The sequence below is a fragment of the Maylandia zebra genome, linkage group LG1 (genome assembly GCF_041146795.1).
Source record: "Maylandia zebra isolate NMK-2024a linkage group LG1, Mzebra_GT3a, whole genome shotgun sequence".
In the NCBI taxonomy this organism is placed as follows: Eukaryota; Metazoa; Chordata; class Actinopteri; order Cichliformes; family Cichlidae; genus Maylandia; species Maylandia zebra.
Window position 1 is genome coordinate 12,218,818 of NC_135167.1, and position 19,088 is coordinate 12,237,905.

Below are 19,088 nucleotides of genomic sequence, written 5' to 3' on the forward strand. Positions count from 1 at the left end.
TGTTAATTTGTGCTAGCTTGTTTTCAAACGTTGATATAAAACAAGTTTTATCTAAAACTGAGTATTCAGTATGATGGTAACTTCCTTTAAATTAACGGTCAAGATTATATTAAACTATATTTTTAAACTCTACTTTATAAGGTTCTGTAGTATGGCATCTCAAAAAAATGTCACTTTGATGGTTTATTATTTGAGTTTCTTAACGGACAGCAGAAAATGTTAAAACATAGGGTTAATTAAAAAACAAACAAACAACATTTGAAAGCCTAAATTGTCCCCGAATTGTAGAATGATCCTTTTATGTTCTGATCATGTCAAGTGTTTTCTCGTCTGGTAAAACACAACACCAAACAAGTTAACCATCCAGTTTTGTTTTGTTTTTACAATAACTTTCTACATTGTATCTATGGTCTCCATTTGTGGCAATGTAAATTTAAAAAATACCTAGGCACAAAGACATCTTTCATGACAACTACTTAACGTAAAACAATGATTTATGGATTATTTGTCACCCTTTTTTGTACCATACCAAACCATGACCACACTTCCGCTGGTTATTCCGTGGCGGTGGTGTCTTCTTTCCACAGTCCACACGACGTTCCCAGCACAAAAATCATGTCGAGAGGCGGAGTCACGCATTCTGCATCAGCTGAAGGGAAGACTCAACTGTACCGACGCTCTCCTTCCGCCGTCTGTATGTGCAGAGAGCAGTCTGATATCGCTGGGAGGGTGAGTCTTTGTTTAATATATTTAAGAAAAACGTGTTTATTTTGCTAATTTGTGTCTTGTTAGAGAGCTACAGGAAAATGTCCACACTGGAGTGTCTTTTTTTGGTCGGTTTAAACCGGCTTTTACTGCGTAGACGTGGCTGTCGTAGCTGAGCTCGCTCTCCGTTCGCGAGCGCTCCTTTGTGTCCTCCATTGCTCTGGTGACAGATCAACGATTACTCAGTGAAGCTAAAGCCAACAACCCGGCCGACGGCTAGCTGCTACAGTAAACGGTCACGTAAAGTGACCCCACTCCCAAACTACAATCTGTTTGATCTGCGTGTCCGTTCGTTACTCTTTAAGTGGAGATAGCTGTGCGTCTTCAGCATCGCTGTGGCTTCCGTTAACAGAAAGCTAAAGCTAAACCGCAGCACAGCCTACGGAAATACTCTGCTAACACCACAGTTTCTCTTTGCCTGCGTTTAACGACACCTGACGCGGAAACCGAAGCCGACTCACAGGTCATAGTGTTTGACTTTTACGCATTTTTATGTCGAGAATGGAAAAACCCTTACGTTAGGTTGGCCGGTGTTAATATGAAAACAGCTGCGGGTGCAAAAGCAAAGCTGATGAAACTAGTTTGAAAGACCGTCTGTTGTTAATCACACGATTGAGGTAGCTGGAGGCGAAAGCTAAAGGATTTTTCCTTCATAATTTTATATTTAGGTTTTATACAGAGGCTGTAATCAGTTAAGATGACTCTGGGAGATGTCAGCAGCCAGTATTCATTATTTATATGACATCAGTTCAGAGCTAAAAGGCTTTAAAACCGTTTAGTTACTGTAGTACAGAGAGGGAATACAGTACAAAGAAGACAGTTTGGTAATTTGACCATGTCATCGTGGTTGTTTGAGTCATTTTACCATATTTTTTGGTAGCTTTTATACACATTTTTTTAAAGGGAAAAAATGATCGTGTTTGTTTCCCTTTGCCAGAAGGTGAGTGTTAGCACCTTGTTTTAAATGCCGGGAAAAACCAGTGTCACATTTTCACTTTTCAAATGAAGAAGGTACTTTCAGTTGCTTCCATATTTCTCAAGGGAGTTGCCACAGCATGGCAGATCAGATGCCCTTCCTGATATAACCCTCCCAGTTATCCAGGGTTGGGATAACCGTGAGGCTTTGTAGTTGTTAATTATACAGAACCAAACACACAGTTTAGGAAGCAGTCGGCAGATTTACTGATGATAAAACCAGATCATCAGCATTTGTTCTTCATAGTAGTTCAGTGTCTCGATTGGCAAGTTCCTTAAGCTCGTCTTCTTTTCCCCTCACTTGTAGAAAATGAAATTCTGTGGGCTGTGGAAAGAGACCCTGGTTTTGGCCGAGGACTACCTGTCCTTTTGCTGCACGAGTCCACATCAAGCCCCTCCACCTCCCAGCGAATCAGCCGCTGCCATGAGGCGTCTAGGCTGGGACATCGAAAGACAGCACCAAGCTCGCTTCGACAACCTCGCTCAGACCTTCCTGGTGCAGTGTGGACCGGACCACTGCCTCAGCCTCAGAAAGGTGATGAAGGAGCTGGTTGGAGATGGACACTTGAACTGGGGGAGGGTTGTTTCTCTTTTCGCCTTTACTGGAGTGCTGGCCAGAAAGATCCTGGAGCAGAAGCCGGGGCTGGACCCTCGTCAACAGCAGGAACTGGGACAGGAGCCCATGAGCTGCAGAAGGCTGGCAGAGACCATAGCTGATTACCTGGGAGAAGAGAAGAAAGACTGGCTGTTGGATAATGATGGATGGGTAGGTGTTCCCTGAAACTGAGTCAACACAAAAACTGAAGATATGGGAGGCTTTGATTATGTCAAGAGCAAAACAGTGGATTCAAAGTGGTAGTTGTCTGGGGGATTTTTGTGTTTTGTTTTTCTTTGAATTACTGTCACTGGAAATCACCAGTCTGATAGATTGATCTGTTGTTTAGGTTTATGCCATAAGATACAACCAGGGACAAATCTCTTAGATTCTTTCTTGTTTATTACTTTGTTTGGCATCACAATGAGTGTTGAGACTACTGTGATTCTGGGAATTACAAAGTAATTGTAGACAACATGCTGGGGAATTTATGCTAAAACAACAAGATCTCAATAATGGTGGTAGGTAAAGTTTGTCTCGCCAAGAAATCTAAAAGATTTTAAAGTGGAGAAAAAGAGTAATTAAGGCAACTTAGAAGGATTAGACTTGGAGGAAAATTAAAAAAAAAGAAAAAGAAAAATATAAAACATGTTCCAGTAGCAGAAGGTTAGGGTGATCACAGATGATGACTTAGCAGGGTTAAACCTGCTGGGAGGCTGCTTATTTACTGGAAAAACGTGAACTATAATGCCCTCTGGCTGAGTCCCAAAAGCCTCAACTGAACATCAGATGCTGGCTTTTATGAATGGGCTTACCCAACACACACCCACACACACACACCCCTCCTTTCTTTGGCTGGCAGCTGGTTTCAACAGACACAGCCAGATGGACTTTTTGTAGTAACAGTCAAAGCTTGTGTGTGTGTTGAGTTTGGCTTTAGCTGTATTGAAAGTTAGCGTGGTATGACTAGAAAAACAAGCAGCTGTCGGGCAGCGAGAACACCTGGAGCTGAGAGCAGGTGCACTCGCTGGTCAGAATGTATGTCTTCAGTCTGAAAACACGATGGAGAGATGGAAAAATTCAAATTCCAACATACTACTTCTGTTGTTGTACATTTATTTGAGTTTTATACACAAAGATGTACTGATATCAGCCCAAACAATTAAGATGACTTCTACTGATGGCAGTAGCCAATATTTATCATTGTTTATGCCTAAATTTGTTCATAATTAACATAATAGGAATTTAGGGTCGACATTGATACTTAGGCAAAAACAAATCAGCCAATAGATTAAAAATACATTTATTTTATACATTTTTTTTATGTCCTCTTTGCTCCTGGGGAAACAAACAAACAAAAATGAATCGATTTTGAAGACTTTGGCCTTGGCCAACATTTAGCCAGAACAAAATTGATGCAGCTGGTAAATTTTGTGTCACAAACATCACAAAGCCTCCTGATTCAAGTTGTTCTAGTTTTCACACCTAGTTTTAGTTTTAATGTACCATAACAATCATCATAAAACATTAACAAATGAAATGATGTCGATGGTATTAAAGTTGGATGTCTGACCAGTAAACCAGTGACACGGACGTGCTTTTAAACCCGCATTATGAACATGGAGTTCATTTTGTAAATTTGGGTAATTAAATCCAGGTGTGCTCAGGTGTGGTTTGGCAGACAGATCTGCACCCTGTTTGTTGTGTCTGCTTTAAAAACATAATGATGAAAACACTCAGCTCGAGGCTTCAGTTTAGGTTTGTTTATATAGCGACAAATCACAACAGCAGTTCCTTTGTACTGTCTGGTAAAGACCCAGCAGTATTGCTCATAACAAGACTTAACAAACCAATTGTTTACAGCGTGGTGGCTACCTCCATCTTTTATATACAGTCTTTGTGTGTGTGTGTGAGGGGGGGGGGGTACAGAGGTGTAGCTGCTTTCTCTAAAACAGTGCATTGGGGGGGATAACTGGAAGCAGCACTCGTAATAATACTGAACATGTTGTTTCTGTTTGTCTTCTTGTAGGAAGGCTTCTGTAAGTTCTCCCGCAGTGCCAGAGAAGTGAGCCAGGACTCATCCATGAAGAAAGCGCTGTTTGCTGCCGCCGGTGTCGGCCTTGCTGGGCTTACCTTCCTCTTGGTGCGCTAGCTGGCATTCTCCACACTTGATGCATCCACATATTTTAAAATTCGGCACGATTTCGTAAACGTTGGACAACGTCCGGCGACCACTCTGCAAAAAAGGGCCCTCTGTAGTGAAAGAACGTTATTTCACGATGTTACGGTAATGTTTGCACAGTCTCAGAGCCCCTTAAAACTGACATTCGTCGCTTGCCCCTAAAGATTGTAAAACCAATTTGAATGCCTTTGGAAATGTTGCAGTGAGTGAGATCAGTTTACATATCCTGGCTGATTTTTTTTTTTCTTTTTTCTTTTCTTTTTCTTGCAGTGAAGGTAAAAAGCTTCAGATTTTGATTTCATGATCCTCTGCCCCTCTTTTTTTTTTTATGGTATAGAGGCATTCCAGAGTAAAATGTAAAATTTAATATATTGTATTTATATGAAACCAGTACACTGCAGTCTGCCGTTTGTCCTGAATTCATATGAACTGTATAATTTTTGCAAGATCAGCAACGCTGTTCTGTACTCCCATGCAACGGTGCTAGATAAAACATTTCTTTGTCAACTTACCAAAAAGCAGGGACCATTCTGAATACAAATAGATTACTCCTGGGAAAAAAATAAAATTCCTCCAAATTATATTTTTACATTGTTTCTAATTTATTTTGCTTTTTTAAATAAAAGTGTTTATTAAATGTTGTCATGTTTTATTTTTTTCCTCCCCTGAATGTCTGTGCCGGAGGTCAGGAGCGTGACAGGGAAATGTAAATGACAGTCCCTCCTTTCATGTGCAGACACATTTTCATAAATAAGATATATCCTGCCGTCTCTCCTGTGCTCCTCCACTGGTGGACGCTCAAACTCAAATCCTGTTGTGCTGCACTAAAAAATGTTTTAGTGCAGCACTGAATAAAGAGAAATTAAAAAAACAACAACATTTTAGTAAAGTGACTACTCTCTGTATTGTTAGGAGAAAGAAGTAATAGTAATGACCAGAGGGACAGAAGTTGAATCCAGACAGTATAAATAGTTGATTTCACGATCACGTGTAGATGTATAGGTGTACACCAAGGCCTTCTTTTTACTTCATATATGTCATCAATTAAAATGTATAAGTATCCTAATTCAAAGTTAAGCTATACAAAACGAGAGGCTGCTTAGTTGCCATGTTGTGTTCAAAGTAGATGTTCTGGGTGTGACTGTTGCCACTTAGCAGTGAGAGGCTGCTGCAAAGTGATGCTCTTATCACTCTAAATAAGGAAGGAAATTGTAGGTTTGCATATTATCAACTTAGATCCTTTATTAATGTTTTGCAGGAAATTACATTGCCAGCTTTCATTGCTTCATCTGTTTACACAACATAATAAGCACATCCACTGTCTTCAAAGCCAGGTTCACAAACACCTGAAGGAATCACTGAACACATGGAGATGATCTGCAATGAGGCTCAAATGTAATTTGACAAAAATAATTCAAATGACATTCATAAGTTAGGTAGATAAGACATCTGGAGATCTTTTCAGGTGTGATATTTGCATCAGGAAGCTATAGCTGTGAAAACCACATGTAATGAAAGAAGCTTTCAGTGCAAAACAAATCATGCAGAGACATCGCAGCAAGTTTAAAGGGTTATCTTATTTTTCAGTTTCACAATAAAGTTTTTTGGACAACACTTATAAGAATTAGCATTACAAAGTGCTTTACAAAAACACCAAAGTGGCAAATAAATAGTTAAATGAAGATTCAGACCTGCAAAAAGGATCAATTATAATATACAAAGCAATTTAAATTTAAACCATAGCAAGTGTGACATCAAGAATAAACAGTGTCACTAAATGATCAAGAACAAATTTTAAATAGCCGAAAAATCTAAAATGCTCAGCAGCAAAACATTAAACCTGTAGCAAATGTTTCAGTAAGGGAAAATTAATTAATTAATTATTTAAATCAAAATAAATGTAAAATAAGTAAAACTATTAAATGTCATTAAATAAAATATTAAAGTAGGACAATAAAAATATACAAATCAATGGGGCAGCTGTGCCTTGAAGGTAAAGCAGGTCATCCTCAGCATCTGCACAAGTGCACAAGATACTAAATGTGGGTGATTGCAGTTTAAAATCGGAAAAGTGCTTTTAGTGCACATGTAGATTACAGAAGTGCGTACAAAAAAGAGACGCATGCATTTTAGCAACTGCCTTGTGATCAAAACCACCCCAAGCCACCAAGTGATTAGTTGAGATTCAGTGCACTCACTGGCCAACCAAGTTAGTCATGGTGTCAAAGACACTGCCATCTTATTTCTGCTCTAGTGTGTCTGGGCCATTACCAAATTAGAAGAAGATGGAAAAAAACCCTAACAGAAAAAAACTGAGTCGACTTTAGTGAGGCGGGACCATTGAGCAGATTCCTGCCTCAGGATCTCAGGATGCACGCTGGTTGGTAAAGGAACAACAGCGTCTCAGTGCTAATAGTAGTTCATGAACTCTGCTTTCTGTGGTAATTTGTGTCAAAACTATATTTCCTGCTACAGCAAGAGAAGCGCCAGGTGAAAAAGGGCAATAATTCCTCATGTACAATGTATAAATTGTGCATGTAGAGAGAACGCTCCCGGTAAGGAAAAAAGACCAGAAAATACCTTTTTTTTTTAATCTCCACAAACAGACTGAACGATGCCATCTCACAGTAAAATGCGACTGTGATTAAGACAGCAGAAGATAACAAAACTCTGTTTTAGGAATCAAAAACTCAAAGCTTTGTGATGTTGACACAGAAAGCGGGAAAAAGTTATGCCAAAACAATTGGTACGACCAAAGATTGACAAATAAAATCTTAAAATTGAATTTTGATTGCAATACCTCTGAAATGGTAGCAGCAGAAACTGCAAGCCTTGTTTACATATTTCTTAAAACTTAGGTTTGTATAGAAAAGCATGGCCAGGTTTCTGATTCAACAGGAACAGACAATCAACCCCAGTTTGTCATGAAACATGTCTCGTTGCTAAAATGCAGAAGGAGGAGGTAGGAGAATTTGCCCCCCACCAACTCTGTTTATACCAGTAAGGCCCTCTCAAGATTTTAGCAAAACATGCTTTCTGGGTATGATTGCGTTCGTGGGAAACATAAGAAGTTAGAGAAAATGTCAGAGGTCAATTTCTTTTTCTAAACTGTGCGAGGCTTTCTCAGTGTCTAATCTGAAGATCGAAGGCTTTCAAGGGAGCAGAACACGGCCCCTGAAATGGTTTCGTGGGAACTGGGAGTTGGACCAAATGTGACCACTTCATCATGTGACAAAAAAAGCATTATTGCCATGAGAAACAGCAACTTCAACACAGATACAGAATTCACCAAATCCATTTCCCAGGAAGGGAAATCAGGTCAAAGGCTTGTGGTGGGCTGAGGCCATAGCTATACATGAGCTTTTCTTAGTAAATGAGTGAAAATAGAAAGATGTAAACCACATACACTCCAGATTTCTGGTAAAATCTGGCTGTGTTTGTGAGTACATCCTGCTGTTAACCTAGATACATAACAGCGAGGCAATCATGGAAAGTGTATCAAACCCAAAAATATTAAACTGTGGGTGTGTTACGCTCTCAGGAGATGGAGACCTCCAGTGAATTAGCTGTATACTGACTAAACAGGGCTAGCGCGGCGTGACAGTTTGACCAGACTGAAACCGAAACTTGGCCTGCACATGAATTGATGTGTTTTTTTTAAATGGCAAATCACTGTACGTTAATTCAAAATAAAATAAACCAAATCTAGAAAAAGTCCCTCAGAATCTGTCGCTTTTTTTCTGTACAATACCTTTAGTGTATTTATTGAAGCCATGCAAAATTTTACCTTCATACCAAGAAATAATTTTCATAATTTTTTTGTAACGTCATAAGAACAGAAGATATCCACATGACATTTTTAAGTATGAAAAAAAAAGCTCTGTTAAAACTGCATCCAAATCAGTTTTACGCCATCAACTCTGATGTTGTTCAGAATTATTCTTTAACTGAGAGCATGATTGCATTCAAGAGCAACGTTTCACCAGTTTAATCTCTGTGACGCAGTGGAACAGAAACAAGCAGGAACTGCAAACGCCACACAGAAAGACCCCGTGGATTTGAAACAAGGACCTGCTTGCTGTGAGGTAACAGTGCTAACCACCGCGGTGCCCAGTCACGAAAGGTCTCAGTGGATAATTTGAGTGTCGGCCAGCAGATGAGGATACTGCACTGAACACAAGACGACTGTGACACTTTGAGTGGGTGTGTGTGTGGGGGGGGGGGAGCAGTGACTTTTTTTGTGTGTGTGAAAAATGATCCTGCAGGCAAAATAGTCCATTTCTTTCTTGCAGTTGTGCTAGGAAAAAAAATCTGCAATTATTCATCTCAGTTTAGAATAACCAGGTCACCAAACACGTATCTGTTTGGACTGTGGGAGAAACCCGTCAGGAAAGCTTGCAGACTCCTTGTAGGAACACAGAAGAAGCCCAACCAATCAGCAGGCTGAAGCTTGAAGATGCCTGAAGCTCCCCAAAACTTTGCTTTACTCAACAAGCTTCAGTGTTAAAGAGGTTCCTCCACATTATCGCAGCCATTTAACAGTCAGTAAACATTTACCAGCTAAAGCAGCTTACAGGAGCAATCACAAACAACAGGATCAAAGACGTGGAGAGTTTAGGCTTAACAGAGTGGAACTGGCCAGCAGCAGAGAATGACAGCGTTTATAGAAATCACAGAAAACAGATAAAGACCAACTTGTCTGTTATAAATAAGATGCGGATGTCTCTGCTGAGAGACACACAATTACAGCGTTAACAATAGAGCATTAATGGGGCACCGAAACTCTGCTCTCAGTGTAGTATGTGCATGTTTCTCCGTTACAGCCATGACATACATGCAGTCGCACTGTTTGTGAAACAGAAAACCCTGACCCTCTGATGTGGTTTTGTGCTTCCTGTTGATAGTTTTTTTAGTCTTCCAGTGAACCCGAGCATTCAAGCAGCTGCTTACAAATCCTCAGTTATTATCATGATCTGTTTATTTTATGGATTATAAGCTACAAAGATTACACAGATGGCGACCTCTATAAGTGCTCTGAAAGTAGACCAAACAGGGCCATGGCTTTGCATTGTTTCAGCTGTCTGATGTCCTTTAAAAGATGGTGTCTGGTTATTCTTTCTGTGCATTAAATTTGTTTTTTTATAGATAAAATATAAATGATGGGCACGTACTGTGTTACTGCACACAAAACAATCAACACATACTATAAGAAAATAGCTGAAATAAGGTAAAATTGGAGGAAATAATGATATATTTTAGTTTAAAATGTTGTATTTTTCAGGAATTCATTAATGCCTTTTATTCAGTTGTAGTTTATTGTATGTCAGCCTCTCCCAGTTCCACCAAACACCAAATACTCCATCAAGGAAAATAGTTTCCAGCTAATGCGCCTTTTTTTGTTCCTGGTTTTAGAAATGCCTCAACAGGACATAGCTGTTGAATTTCTGAACTGTAGAAACAATAGCAAACAATAGCAAGTTGGAGTGGTTCAGTGACAATAGGAAACACCACATCAATCTGGTGCGTCATTGTGATGCATGTTTAATTAAAGAAAAACTTGTTACACAGCAGAGAGGCGAAGCTTTAGATTTAATCCTTTCACACAGTGGAAAACAAAGACTCCATTTAAACAAATGACAACAGTGAGACTTTACTTTGATAATGCTTCATTTCAGGGTTGAAGGTGTATGATACAATAAGATTTTTAAAAAGTCATAAAATATTTGAATATATATTTGTTTGTTGTATCATATATAAACAAATATATCATATAACACAGCTTGTGTATATTTAGACTAATATCATTTATCAGATATGACAATCAGTTGAGAAAGTTTGATAATATTATCCTGCGGATGACATCAGCCCGGGTGTGAAAATCGCTTCAATCGAGCAAATCAGAGATTCAACAGTGATTTCTTTGTTTTTATTTCATTTTTGAAAAAAAGAGCTGCAAACATGAACAAAAAAGCTAACGTGTTTGAAACATATATTAAATATGTGTCACTAATTCAAAATCTGTCTAAACCTTTAAAAAGATCAGATGACAGTGCACTCACCACACAGGTCTATCAAAATAACAGTCCCATGTGATTTTTTATGTGTGGCAAAGCATAAAACATATACACCACATATTAAAATAAAAAAATACCTCCTAGAAAAAAAAGTTCACAAAGTATCTGATGTTGTCTTAGCTTCTTTAAAAATGTTACAATGCAAGGCTCACTAAATAAAAGAAAGATAAAAAAGAAAAACTATTAGACTCTTGTAACTTCTTTTGCTTATCAGCTAATGTTACAGTGTTTCTCAAACAGTGGGGCAGGGCACTAGAGTGGCCAGTTGAGAGGGGGAGGGGATAAACAGACAGTTTGTGGTAGCACTTAATAATAATGTTGCACTATTAAGCATTATTAAGGTATTAGCAAGTGCTTAATTCATCATTTATGAAGCATTACTTAGTATGCCATTTATAAATACACATATTATTATGACTGTGATTATTGTTAGCAGTGATGTATGTGGTAGCAGTGTTAGCTATACAAGGGTAACAGTAACAGAAGGATAAACATTTGTGTATATAAATGACATACCAAGGCAGATAATGCTATATAAATGATGAATTTGCTATATTAATGCTTAATAGTGTGACATTATTATAAAGTGTTGCTGAAGTTGCTAATGCTACAAATGCTAATCTGAAGCTTATTTTAAGTCAAATTCAGCGTAGATATTTCTTATTCTTAATGAACGTTAAACTTTTGTGGGATTTCTGGCACAGTAGAAAGAGGCTTGAGACCCACTGGATTAAAAGATGGATGTCACTCTCATGTCTGCACCATCAATATGAAGCTGCAGCCAGCCGCTAGTTAGTTTATCAGCGTAACATAGAGAGGACAGGAAATCACAAAAACATACCATAATCAACATCTTATATTTCATTTGTGTCGAAAGAGTCCATTTGTAACCCATCATTCAGGTTTGTTTGTTTTTTTTCACACAATACACTGTGAGGCACAAAAGTGATGATCAGATCTTTGTGCACATTTCAAAGATGTGATAAAATGTGTTTGGTTTTTTCAGCTACACTTCAAAACTATTTAAAACTCCCTGCACTTCCTGTTTGCTTGACACATTTACTACATAGCGCTTCAGGAATATATGCAGAGCACCACAGACGACAGGAAGTGTGCAGAGACCACAGCAGCAGATCTGAATTAAAACAGTCTGCGAGTATTCGACAGTGTTCAAAAAACCATTTTGTCACAGCTGACGTGCAGCTCGTAGTTAAAACATGATACTCGTTTATTCCATAAACCGACGGTTTCTATTAAACAAGCATAATAATCAAGGGGCTAACAAGGACTGCTGTTCACCTGTGTGAGCTATCCTAAGGCAGATACATGAGAGTGACATCAGTCTCCTCATTCACAATTATTCTATTCAAGGCACAGAAACAATGTTTTTTGTTATCTAAAAAGGGAAAATCCAAATGATGAATGTAAACTAAACTTAGATATGTTTCATAATAACCTGCGCTACACAGACCTGATGAGAGCACATCTTCAGGCCAGGGTCAACTGAAAAGCTTCTCCAGTGGCATCGTGCACACACCACATGCAGTTTTTAGTGTGTGCATTCATAAACAGGAGTGCAGCTCAGCAGTCAGGTCCCTCTGATGGGCTCCCATCAGCATCTCATCTGCGTGTGCATTCACAGCAAACAAGTTGTCTGATCTGTGACACTTTTAATTAAGAAAATGTGTTAATGTCCCTTTCTTTGATGCTTATGTTAATTTGTTTGGATAGAGAATAGGGAAACACACAAACAAATAAGAACATCGGTCAAATACAGTCAGTGCAAATACAGCTGGCATTTCATCCTCCATCCATCCTCCTATTGGGTAGAGCATCTCTGTTTCCAGTTCTTTTTCGTTCCTTTCGTTTTTGGGACCATCGCTCTCACCTTCTCTGTCAACTGGTTGAACACAAAGATATTTAACATTGATGTGTGGTGAGCTGTCAACGTGCCCCATCAAGTTAGTAATTCAACACATCCTGTTCTAGAAAGCAGGTTTAGTGAGAACTCTGAGTTTGTTAACCCTGATTATGAGAAAAAACCTCTTGGTTTTCAGTTCCAGAAATAACCCATGGGTCAGTTACCACAGTAACAGAGTCTGTGACGCTCGTCTGCTCACTTCAACAAAGCCTGAGTTTCTCTCTAAGCCCTCCCTTCCTGCAGATGACTGACACAGCTTCACTTCCTCAATCATACAGTCGACATCAAAGTTCACACAGCTGGGGGTTCATTTGTGACCCCAGTCGAGTATCTACAAATGCAGCGCTACAGTTGATTTGTCAGCCTACTTTGCCTGCAACATTTTACAGAAGTTGTAAAAAAAAGAAAAAGAAAAAAGTTTATTTAGTTTAAATTTTGTTTCATTGTGAGCAAGTTTTTTAACTAAAGAGTCGGGACGGTTGTGTGTTATTGCAGCTAAAACATAATATACGAGTTGGTTAAATAAAATAAAAACAAAAAAACAATATCATAGAAGAAAACACACTGAAGAGGGAGTTCAGTTAACTGACATCTGATGACCTCCCTGTACCCATGATGACGAGCTCTGACATCTCCGGAAATCTTAATGAAAGTGTGGTTTGATAATCATTCAAATAGTTCCAAGTTTTTTCAAGGGCAGCTGCAAAGGCATACACCCTACTTACTAACTTTTAATGCAACTCTATAAGCAGAAATATGACAGAAACTCCTCAGTTCAGGACAAAAACTTGAAGGGTTACGCCCTGTAGGCTTTTAAGGGGTGAAGAGTTCAACAGAAACTACAAAAGGGTGAAGAATTCAAAAAGTCGAAACATAAATATGATAAAATAAAAAGCTATTAGTTTGTTGTTAATCAAATTATTATAAAGTATTATAAGTTTGCAGGCAGCAACAAAGGGCCTCTATTACTGCAATACATAACTCAGAACAATTTTAAAATCTACATTTTTAAAATAAGAAAAAACTACGAGGATTACAGAGATGAATGTACATTTGTGTGGGTTTTAAAATCTCTTTTAATAGAAATAAGTCAAAACCATTTCAGAATCTCTCTCATATAGAAACAAAGTAACAAGTGTGATAAATGTGAACAGAACGAGGGATAAAATTAATATTGAGCAGAATGATAGTCGCTAAAAATATTTATATTTAAAGTGCATTGAGTGCGCAAGTAGAGTAGGACAGTGCTATTTACTGTTGACCAAATTAGCTTCTTCCGTTGAGGCTTAACACCTCCACAAACTGTAAACCCAGTTATCCAGTTATGTATTTGCTATTTGTTACATTTCTTTTTTTTAACCAGTCTGTTATCAGCATGAGAACAGAGCAATCATTGTGGACTTGTTTTCATCTTAGAATATAATCGACATCTTTCTGTGGACTGTGAGGAAGCTGTCAAGTGTTATTAGGTTACTCTGCACTCAAACATTTCTAGAGATGGACCGATCCGATATTACGTATCGGTATCGGTCCGATACTGACCTAAATTACTGGATCGGATATCGGAGAAAAATAAAAAATGTAATCCGATCCATTAAATATCACGAAAGCACCTCACAAAACTTACAACACGCCGTAACTCACCTCAGAACGTTAGCACGTCGGAGCAGTATGCATCACGTGATAGAGCGGCTGTGGCATGCGGGACCTGTCGGTGGTCTGGATAGCATTTGGAGCTTCGCTAGCAACCCGGCATTTCATCTCCGACAAAGTTATCCCCAAGAGAAGTAAAGCAAGTGTGTAAGTCCATCTCTGAATGTTTGTAAAGCATTCCTGCGTTAAGCTTAACAAACGATATATGGAGCGACTGCCTCTTCTTGCTGCTACTTCAATCATGAAACTGCTTAATGATCAGCTGATCGGCTTTTCTGTGCGAGTCCGTCTCTCTTGTTTGCTTTTGGCCCACTTTGCACTAGAAAGAGGAAACCAGCGGCTGAACAACAGCAGCACATTTAAGCTTGATCAGCTGTTGTTAGAATGTATTTAATATTACTTTCTACTCCAGGATCTTTTTCTATGTAGCTGACGCTGGTAACTGTGCAGGGGCGGATCTAGCAAAGTTTAGCCAGGGGGGCCGATAGGGCATTAACAGGGAAAAGGGGGCACAAAGACATACTTTTCTTTCTTATTCTCATTTAAAATGTCGAGCTTTTAATAAATAATTATCTGACACCCAAAGTTTTAATTTGATGTAAAATGAATAGAAGTCAATTACTGTATATAGTGACTATTAAGTCTAATATATATATACCCTAGTAAGCTATAGTACTTTTTCCTTTGGGAAGGTACCATCTGTGCAGTCTGCAATTTTGTTGAAGAAAGATGTTGAATCTATTTAATATTTCTTGAAAAATAATTGATTTCTGTGCATTTTTTTTCACACTGCATCAAATTAAGGTTGATTACGTCGATTAAGCATCATGAGGTGGAGCGTGAGGGGTGGTTCCCTATTTTTTATTTATTTATTTTTGTTGTTGCTGGGAGTTGGAACCCTATTAGTTAGGTTGCTTAATATTTATGCTAAGTACTCTTTAAAATACCAGAATAGGGAGGATGGTGTAGGTCTAAGTTTATTAGATTGATCAGTATTGCTGAACTATGAAATATTTTTTTTTTGCATACAGGTATAACAGAATAGCTTTAGTGTAGTTGTTGTTTTAAACTTGAGTATGAACTTATACAAAATGCAGCAAGATATTTAAAAAACAGTTTTGTTGATTAAAAAACACTATATCGGATTCATATCGGTATCGGCAGATATCCAAATTTATGATATCGGTATCGGTATCGGACATAAAAAAGTGGTATCGTGCCATCTCTAAACATTTCATCGCTTTAGCAATCACTTAATCTTTGTTAGGGGTTAGGTTAATGTCTCTGCTTAATGTAGACTTTTTCCCTTAATCAGAACAAACATAGACATGTAGAACAAAGCTCTGCTGCCTAAGTGAAAACACATCTTCTAGTTTCTGAAAATGTGCCTCATTATAACACGTGGCTAAAGCCTTCTGCACACATACATGGCTGTTTTGGTAAATGGAGCCTTTTCTACAAGTAGCTTTGGTTCACATCTAAACAGTGTTTTAGATTAGTGAGCTTTTAAAAGCCTTCAGAAACCATCTTTGTCTTTTTTATGAGGCCAAACGATGCTGTGCTGTTGTTTCTAGACGTCTGATTGGCCAACACTTCTATACAATTAAGATTATATTGCTGCACTAATCAGTTTATAAAGGGATAAAATGTTCCACCGTCTACAACAGTCCCAAGTTTCTCATGTGGCCCCATGAGAAAATGAATTGCCCACCTCTGATCTAAACAACACTTATCATTTATTGCATTTTAATGCGGACAGATATGTTTTTCAAAAAGAAAGCGCAAAATCAAAATTTTAAAAATAACTCGTGTGCAAGTTGCCTAAGACAAACACTAACCCAATTAATAACTAATGGTTTTGAAGCAATTCTGATCTGCTGTGTCCTCATCTCAGGGTTATTCAATCCAGATTTCAGTGCCAAACTCAGAGTTTGTTTGATAAACCTGCTTTCGTAAACAGAGCCCAGGTACTTCCTTGTTAGAATGACATGCCAAAAGTTGGCTTGAAAACATGTGCCACTAAAAAAAAAAAAAGGAAGCTAATTTATGTTCATGAAAATCATGTGTTTGTTCAGCTTGAAAAGAAAACTGTACTTAGCTGGCTTTGTTTTTGAACAGCACAGTGTTCAAATTAACATAAATTCAGTTGAAAAAAGGGACACTACAGTCTGAATAAGATGTAGATCTACATTTCACTAACCTCTTCATTATCAGGAAACTCTCCCGTCTCCAGCTTGGAGTAGATTAGCTCACCGTTCACTGACACCTCAAAACTGTCTGCGATGGGGTGAGAAATTCACAAAAATGAAACTGTGTTCATATCATTTCACACACATACTGTCAGCATGACTGCTGGCTAAACTGTTTGTTTTTGTGTGGGGGGAGGATGCCACGTTGAAATACTGATTTATTCCATCTACCACCAAAATACAGATCTGTGACATGTTTCATGGGTAGGTAGAAATAAGTAAATAATAATAAAAGAAAACTGTATATGTACACTTTTTCCCCCGCACGAAACTTAAAAAGCGACAGTGAAATATGTCTGTAATTGAAATGGCATGAGTGGATTTCCACAGACAATGTATGACATAAAGACCAGAGCAGCTTACTGTCTTCTCCTGTGAGTCCTGTTAGTTTCACACCAGGAACCTGCCGGAGGAGACCAGCTAGATCCCGGTAGCGAAAAGCATAACTTCATCCTTTACTGTGCCACAAACCAACAACAAGGGAACATCAACATCAACATTTACCACACCTTTAAGCTCTAGTTTGAAATACAGAAAAAAATAAGCAACATAAATGATAAATGAAATGATGCATTTAAAAACAAAAAATCATCTCAAAGTAAAGCTACATCTTAAAAGCATAATGAATAAGTAGAAAGAAAAGCAAGCGTGCTGATACCGTGTGCACAGAATACATTAGACTTACCAGTATTCAACAGTGACTGTGGCCATGGTTTGCAGCTGCTGAGATGTAAACTCAGTGCTCAGCTTCAAGAAGTGAAACGCCTAGTCACGATCACAGTCGACTATATTAGAAGCAAACCACACCCAGTGGGAGGGTGGATGAGACTTTTTTCTTTCTTTCTTTCTTTCATACAGTTTTCAAGTGACTCTCTGTCCTGTAATGACTGCAGCCACACCTGATGTCCGACTTGTGGGGATAAAGGTTCAGCTAAGAATGTAAAAAATGCAAATCTTCCAGTTATCTGCAGTCAAAGTTCTCCTTTCAAGTATCAAATTATGGCACAGGTGAGTGTGACCAGAGGCAGCTACACAGAGGTTTCTCTGTGTGCGGACTTGATAACAAGCAGCCGCTTCTCACCTCAGGAATCTGTGAAAACAGCACAGCTACTGTTTCCTTTTGCAGAATGACAATCAAGTATTTCTATGCCTTTCATCTGCAGGCAGGGCTGCTGGTAGCTTGAGCGCACCGGCAATATTTCAAGAGTAATTTAACCCGTGTTGGTTAGATGTGCATGCTTGGAATATAACTAAATGTCAGGTGGCAGACTTTATCATGGGAACTAATCATTTTCACTTTATCTAGAAAAGGTTACAAAACTGAATTTGGCTTGTTGTATTTCTTAGAGTAGAAATATACTTATGTCAGTAGCTCCAAACACTTACACATTCCCAGTTATTAGTTCAGGACAACTATTTCAATATTCCACTCCTTTTAGTTATGTTTTATAGACACTTTCAGCGGTTTGTCCATTTTTTGGCAACAAACTCCTTTATTCACACTATCAGTTAAAATTTCAACAGGTGGGAACCGCACTCCTGTCAGCTTAGAACAAGAAGCGGTGCATTCACATCAAAACTGGACAACACAAGATTGAGAAAACAATATTACTTGGCCCCGTGAGTCTCCATTTCTGCTGCAACATTTAGCGGGTAGATTGTGGTTTACACTACATGAAAGAATACACCCACCTTGTATCACTAGTTCAGGCTGTTGCTGGCATAATGACGCGGGGAGATGTTGTACTTGACACACTTTAAACCTCTTAGCACCAACAGAGCATCACTTAAACACCACAGCCTACCAGAGTATTGTTGATGCCATGTCCATCATAACCACAGTGTATCCATCTTCTGATGGCTGCAGAATAACACACGGCACCACAAATCGTCTCAAACTGGTTCCATGAGCATGACGATGAGTTTAGTTTACTCAAATAGTCTCCAGCCGTAACATCTAAGTCTAATAACTTTAGCATCTTTGGGTTTATGTTTTCAGCACCTTATTGACTGTCTCATAAAGAATTAAGGCAGTTCTGAAAGCGAGCCCAACCCTGTACTAGCAAAATGTACCCAATAAATTGGCCATTAATTACATAATAATTTAATCAGCTTCCACTTCAAGAATTTTAGCTGCTGGCTATAATATTGGCTAATAATTATCCAACGTTTTACTAATTAGCTACATTAACTCTGAAGTCAATACCGTGAGTTAATCATTTATAGCTTATTGCTAATTTTAGACAGCTGTAATAACCGTTAATGTACAATGTTTGCTAACGATTCAGTGTCTCCGATACTATTATATACGAGTTTGAACAGTTTCCATAAGCTAACCTAGCAGTGGCTAATAATTTCCAGCTTTTAATTAACATTTTACTACTCAGCCTTAGCTAACCACTACAGTTAGCTAACCTAAATCTTGTTAATAATTTTCAACTGTTAAGTTATAATTTTAACTAGCGGTTTCACTTTTATTTTTTCGTATTATTGATGACGATCAATTAATATAATTTGTAAATTAAATTTTGCTTTCTGGTTAAGCTGTTACCTTTCTTTTTAGGTTTGATCATAAAATGTTAAGGTTCGTTAAGGTCATTTCTCCATGCACCTGACTGGCCGTCACTAACGGCGATGCATTTAAAGTGCGTTTTAACAAACCATCTGTCTAAAC

The 19,088-nt window shown here is 38.3% G+C and overlaps 1 protein-coding gene and 1 long non-coding RNA gene across 7 annotated transcripts; one reads left to right on the top strand and one right to left on the bottom strand.

Annotated features, from left to right (window-relative positions):
• Positions 1 to 572: 572 nt before the first annotated feature.
• On the top strand, positions 573 to 5,158 carry bcl2l10 (BCL2 like 10). Of its 2 annotated transcripts, none has more exons than XM_004539604.5 (3): positions 573 to 729; positions 2,048 to 2,506; positions 4,365 to 5,158. In XM_004539604.5, the coding sequence occupies exons 1-3, from the start codon at positions 616 to 618 to the stop codon at positions 4,485 to 4,487; spliced, it is 696 nt and encodes a 231-aa protein (XP_004539661.1). In that variant the 5' UTR covers positions 573 to 615; the 3' UTR covers positions 4,488 to 5,158. The 2 variants fall into 2 exon arrangements, with proteins under 2 accessions (XP_004539661.1, XP_004539662.1); XM_004539605.6 differs by lacking the exon at positions 573 to 729 and adding an exon at positions 932 to 1,228.
• A 5,270-nt stretch (positions 5,159 to 10,428) lies between these two features.
• LOC101480136 (uncharacterized) lies at positions 10,429 to 19,068 on the bottom strand. 5 transcript variants are annotated; one of them, XR_013095623.1, is made up of 6 exons: positions 18,966 to 18,980; positions 18,220 to 18,275; positions 17,100 to 17,199; positions 16,778 to 16,872; positions 16,366 to 16,442; positions 10,429 to 12,491 (listed from the first exon to the last, which is right to left on the bottom strand). It is a non-coding gene; the product is annotated as an uncharacterized LOC101480136 (long non-coding RNA). The 5 variants fall into 5 exon arrangements; XR_013095612.1 differs by having other exon boundaries at positions 17,100 to 18,275; positions 18,966 to 19,068; XR_013095610.1 differs by having other exon boundaries at positions 17,100 to 17,345; positions 18,107 to 19,018.
• Between the last annotated feature and the right edge of the window lie 20 nt (positions 19,069 to 19,088).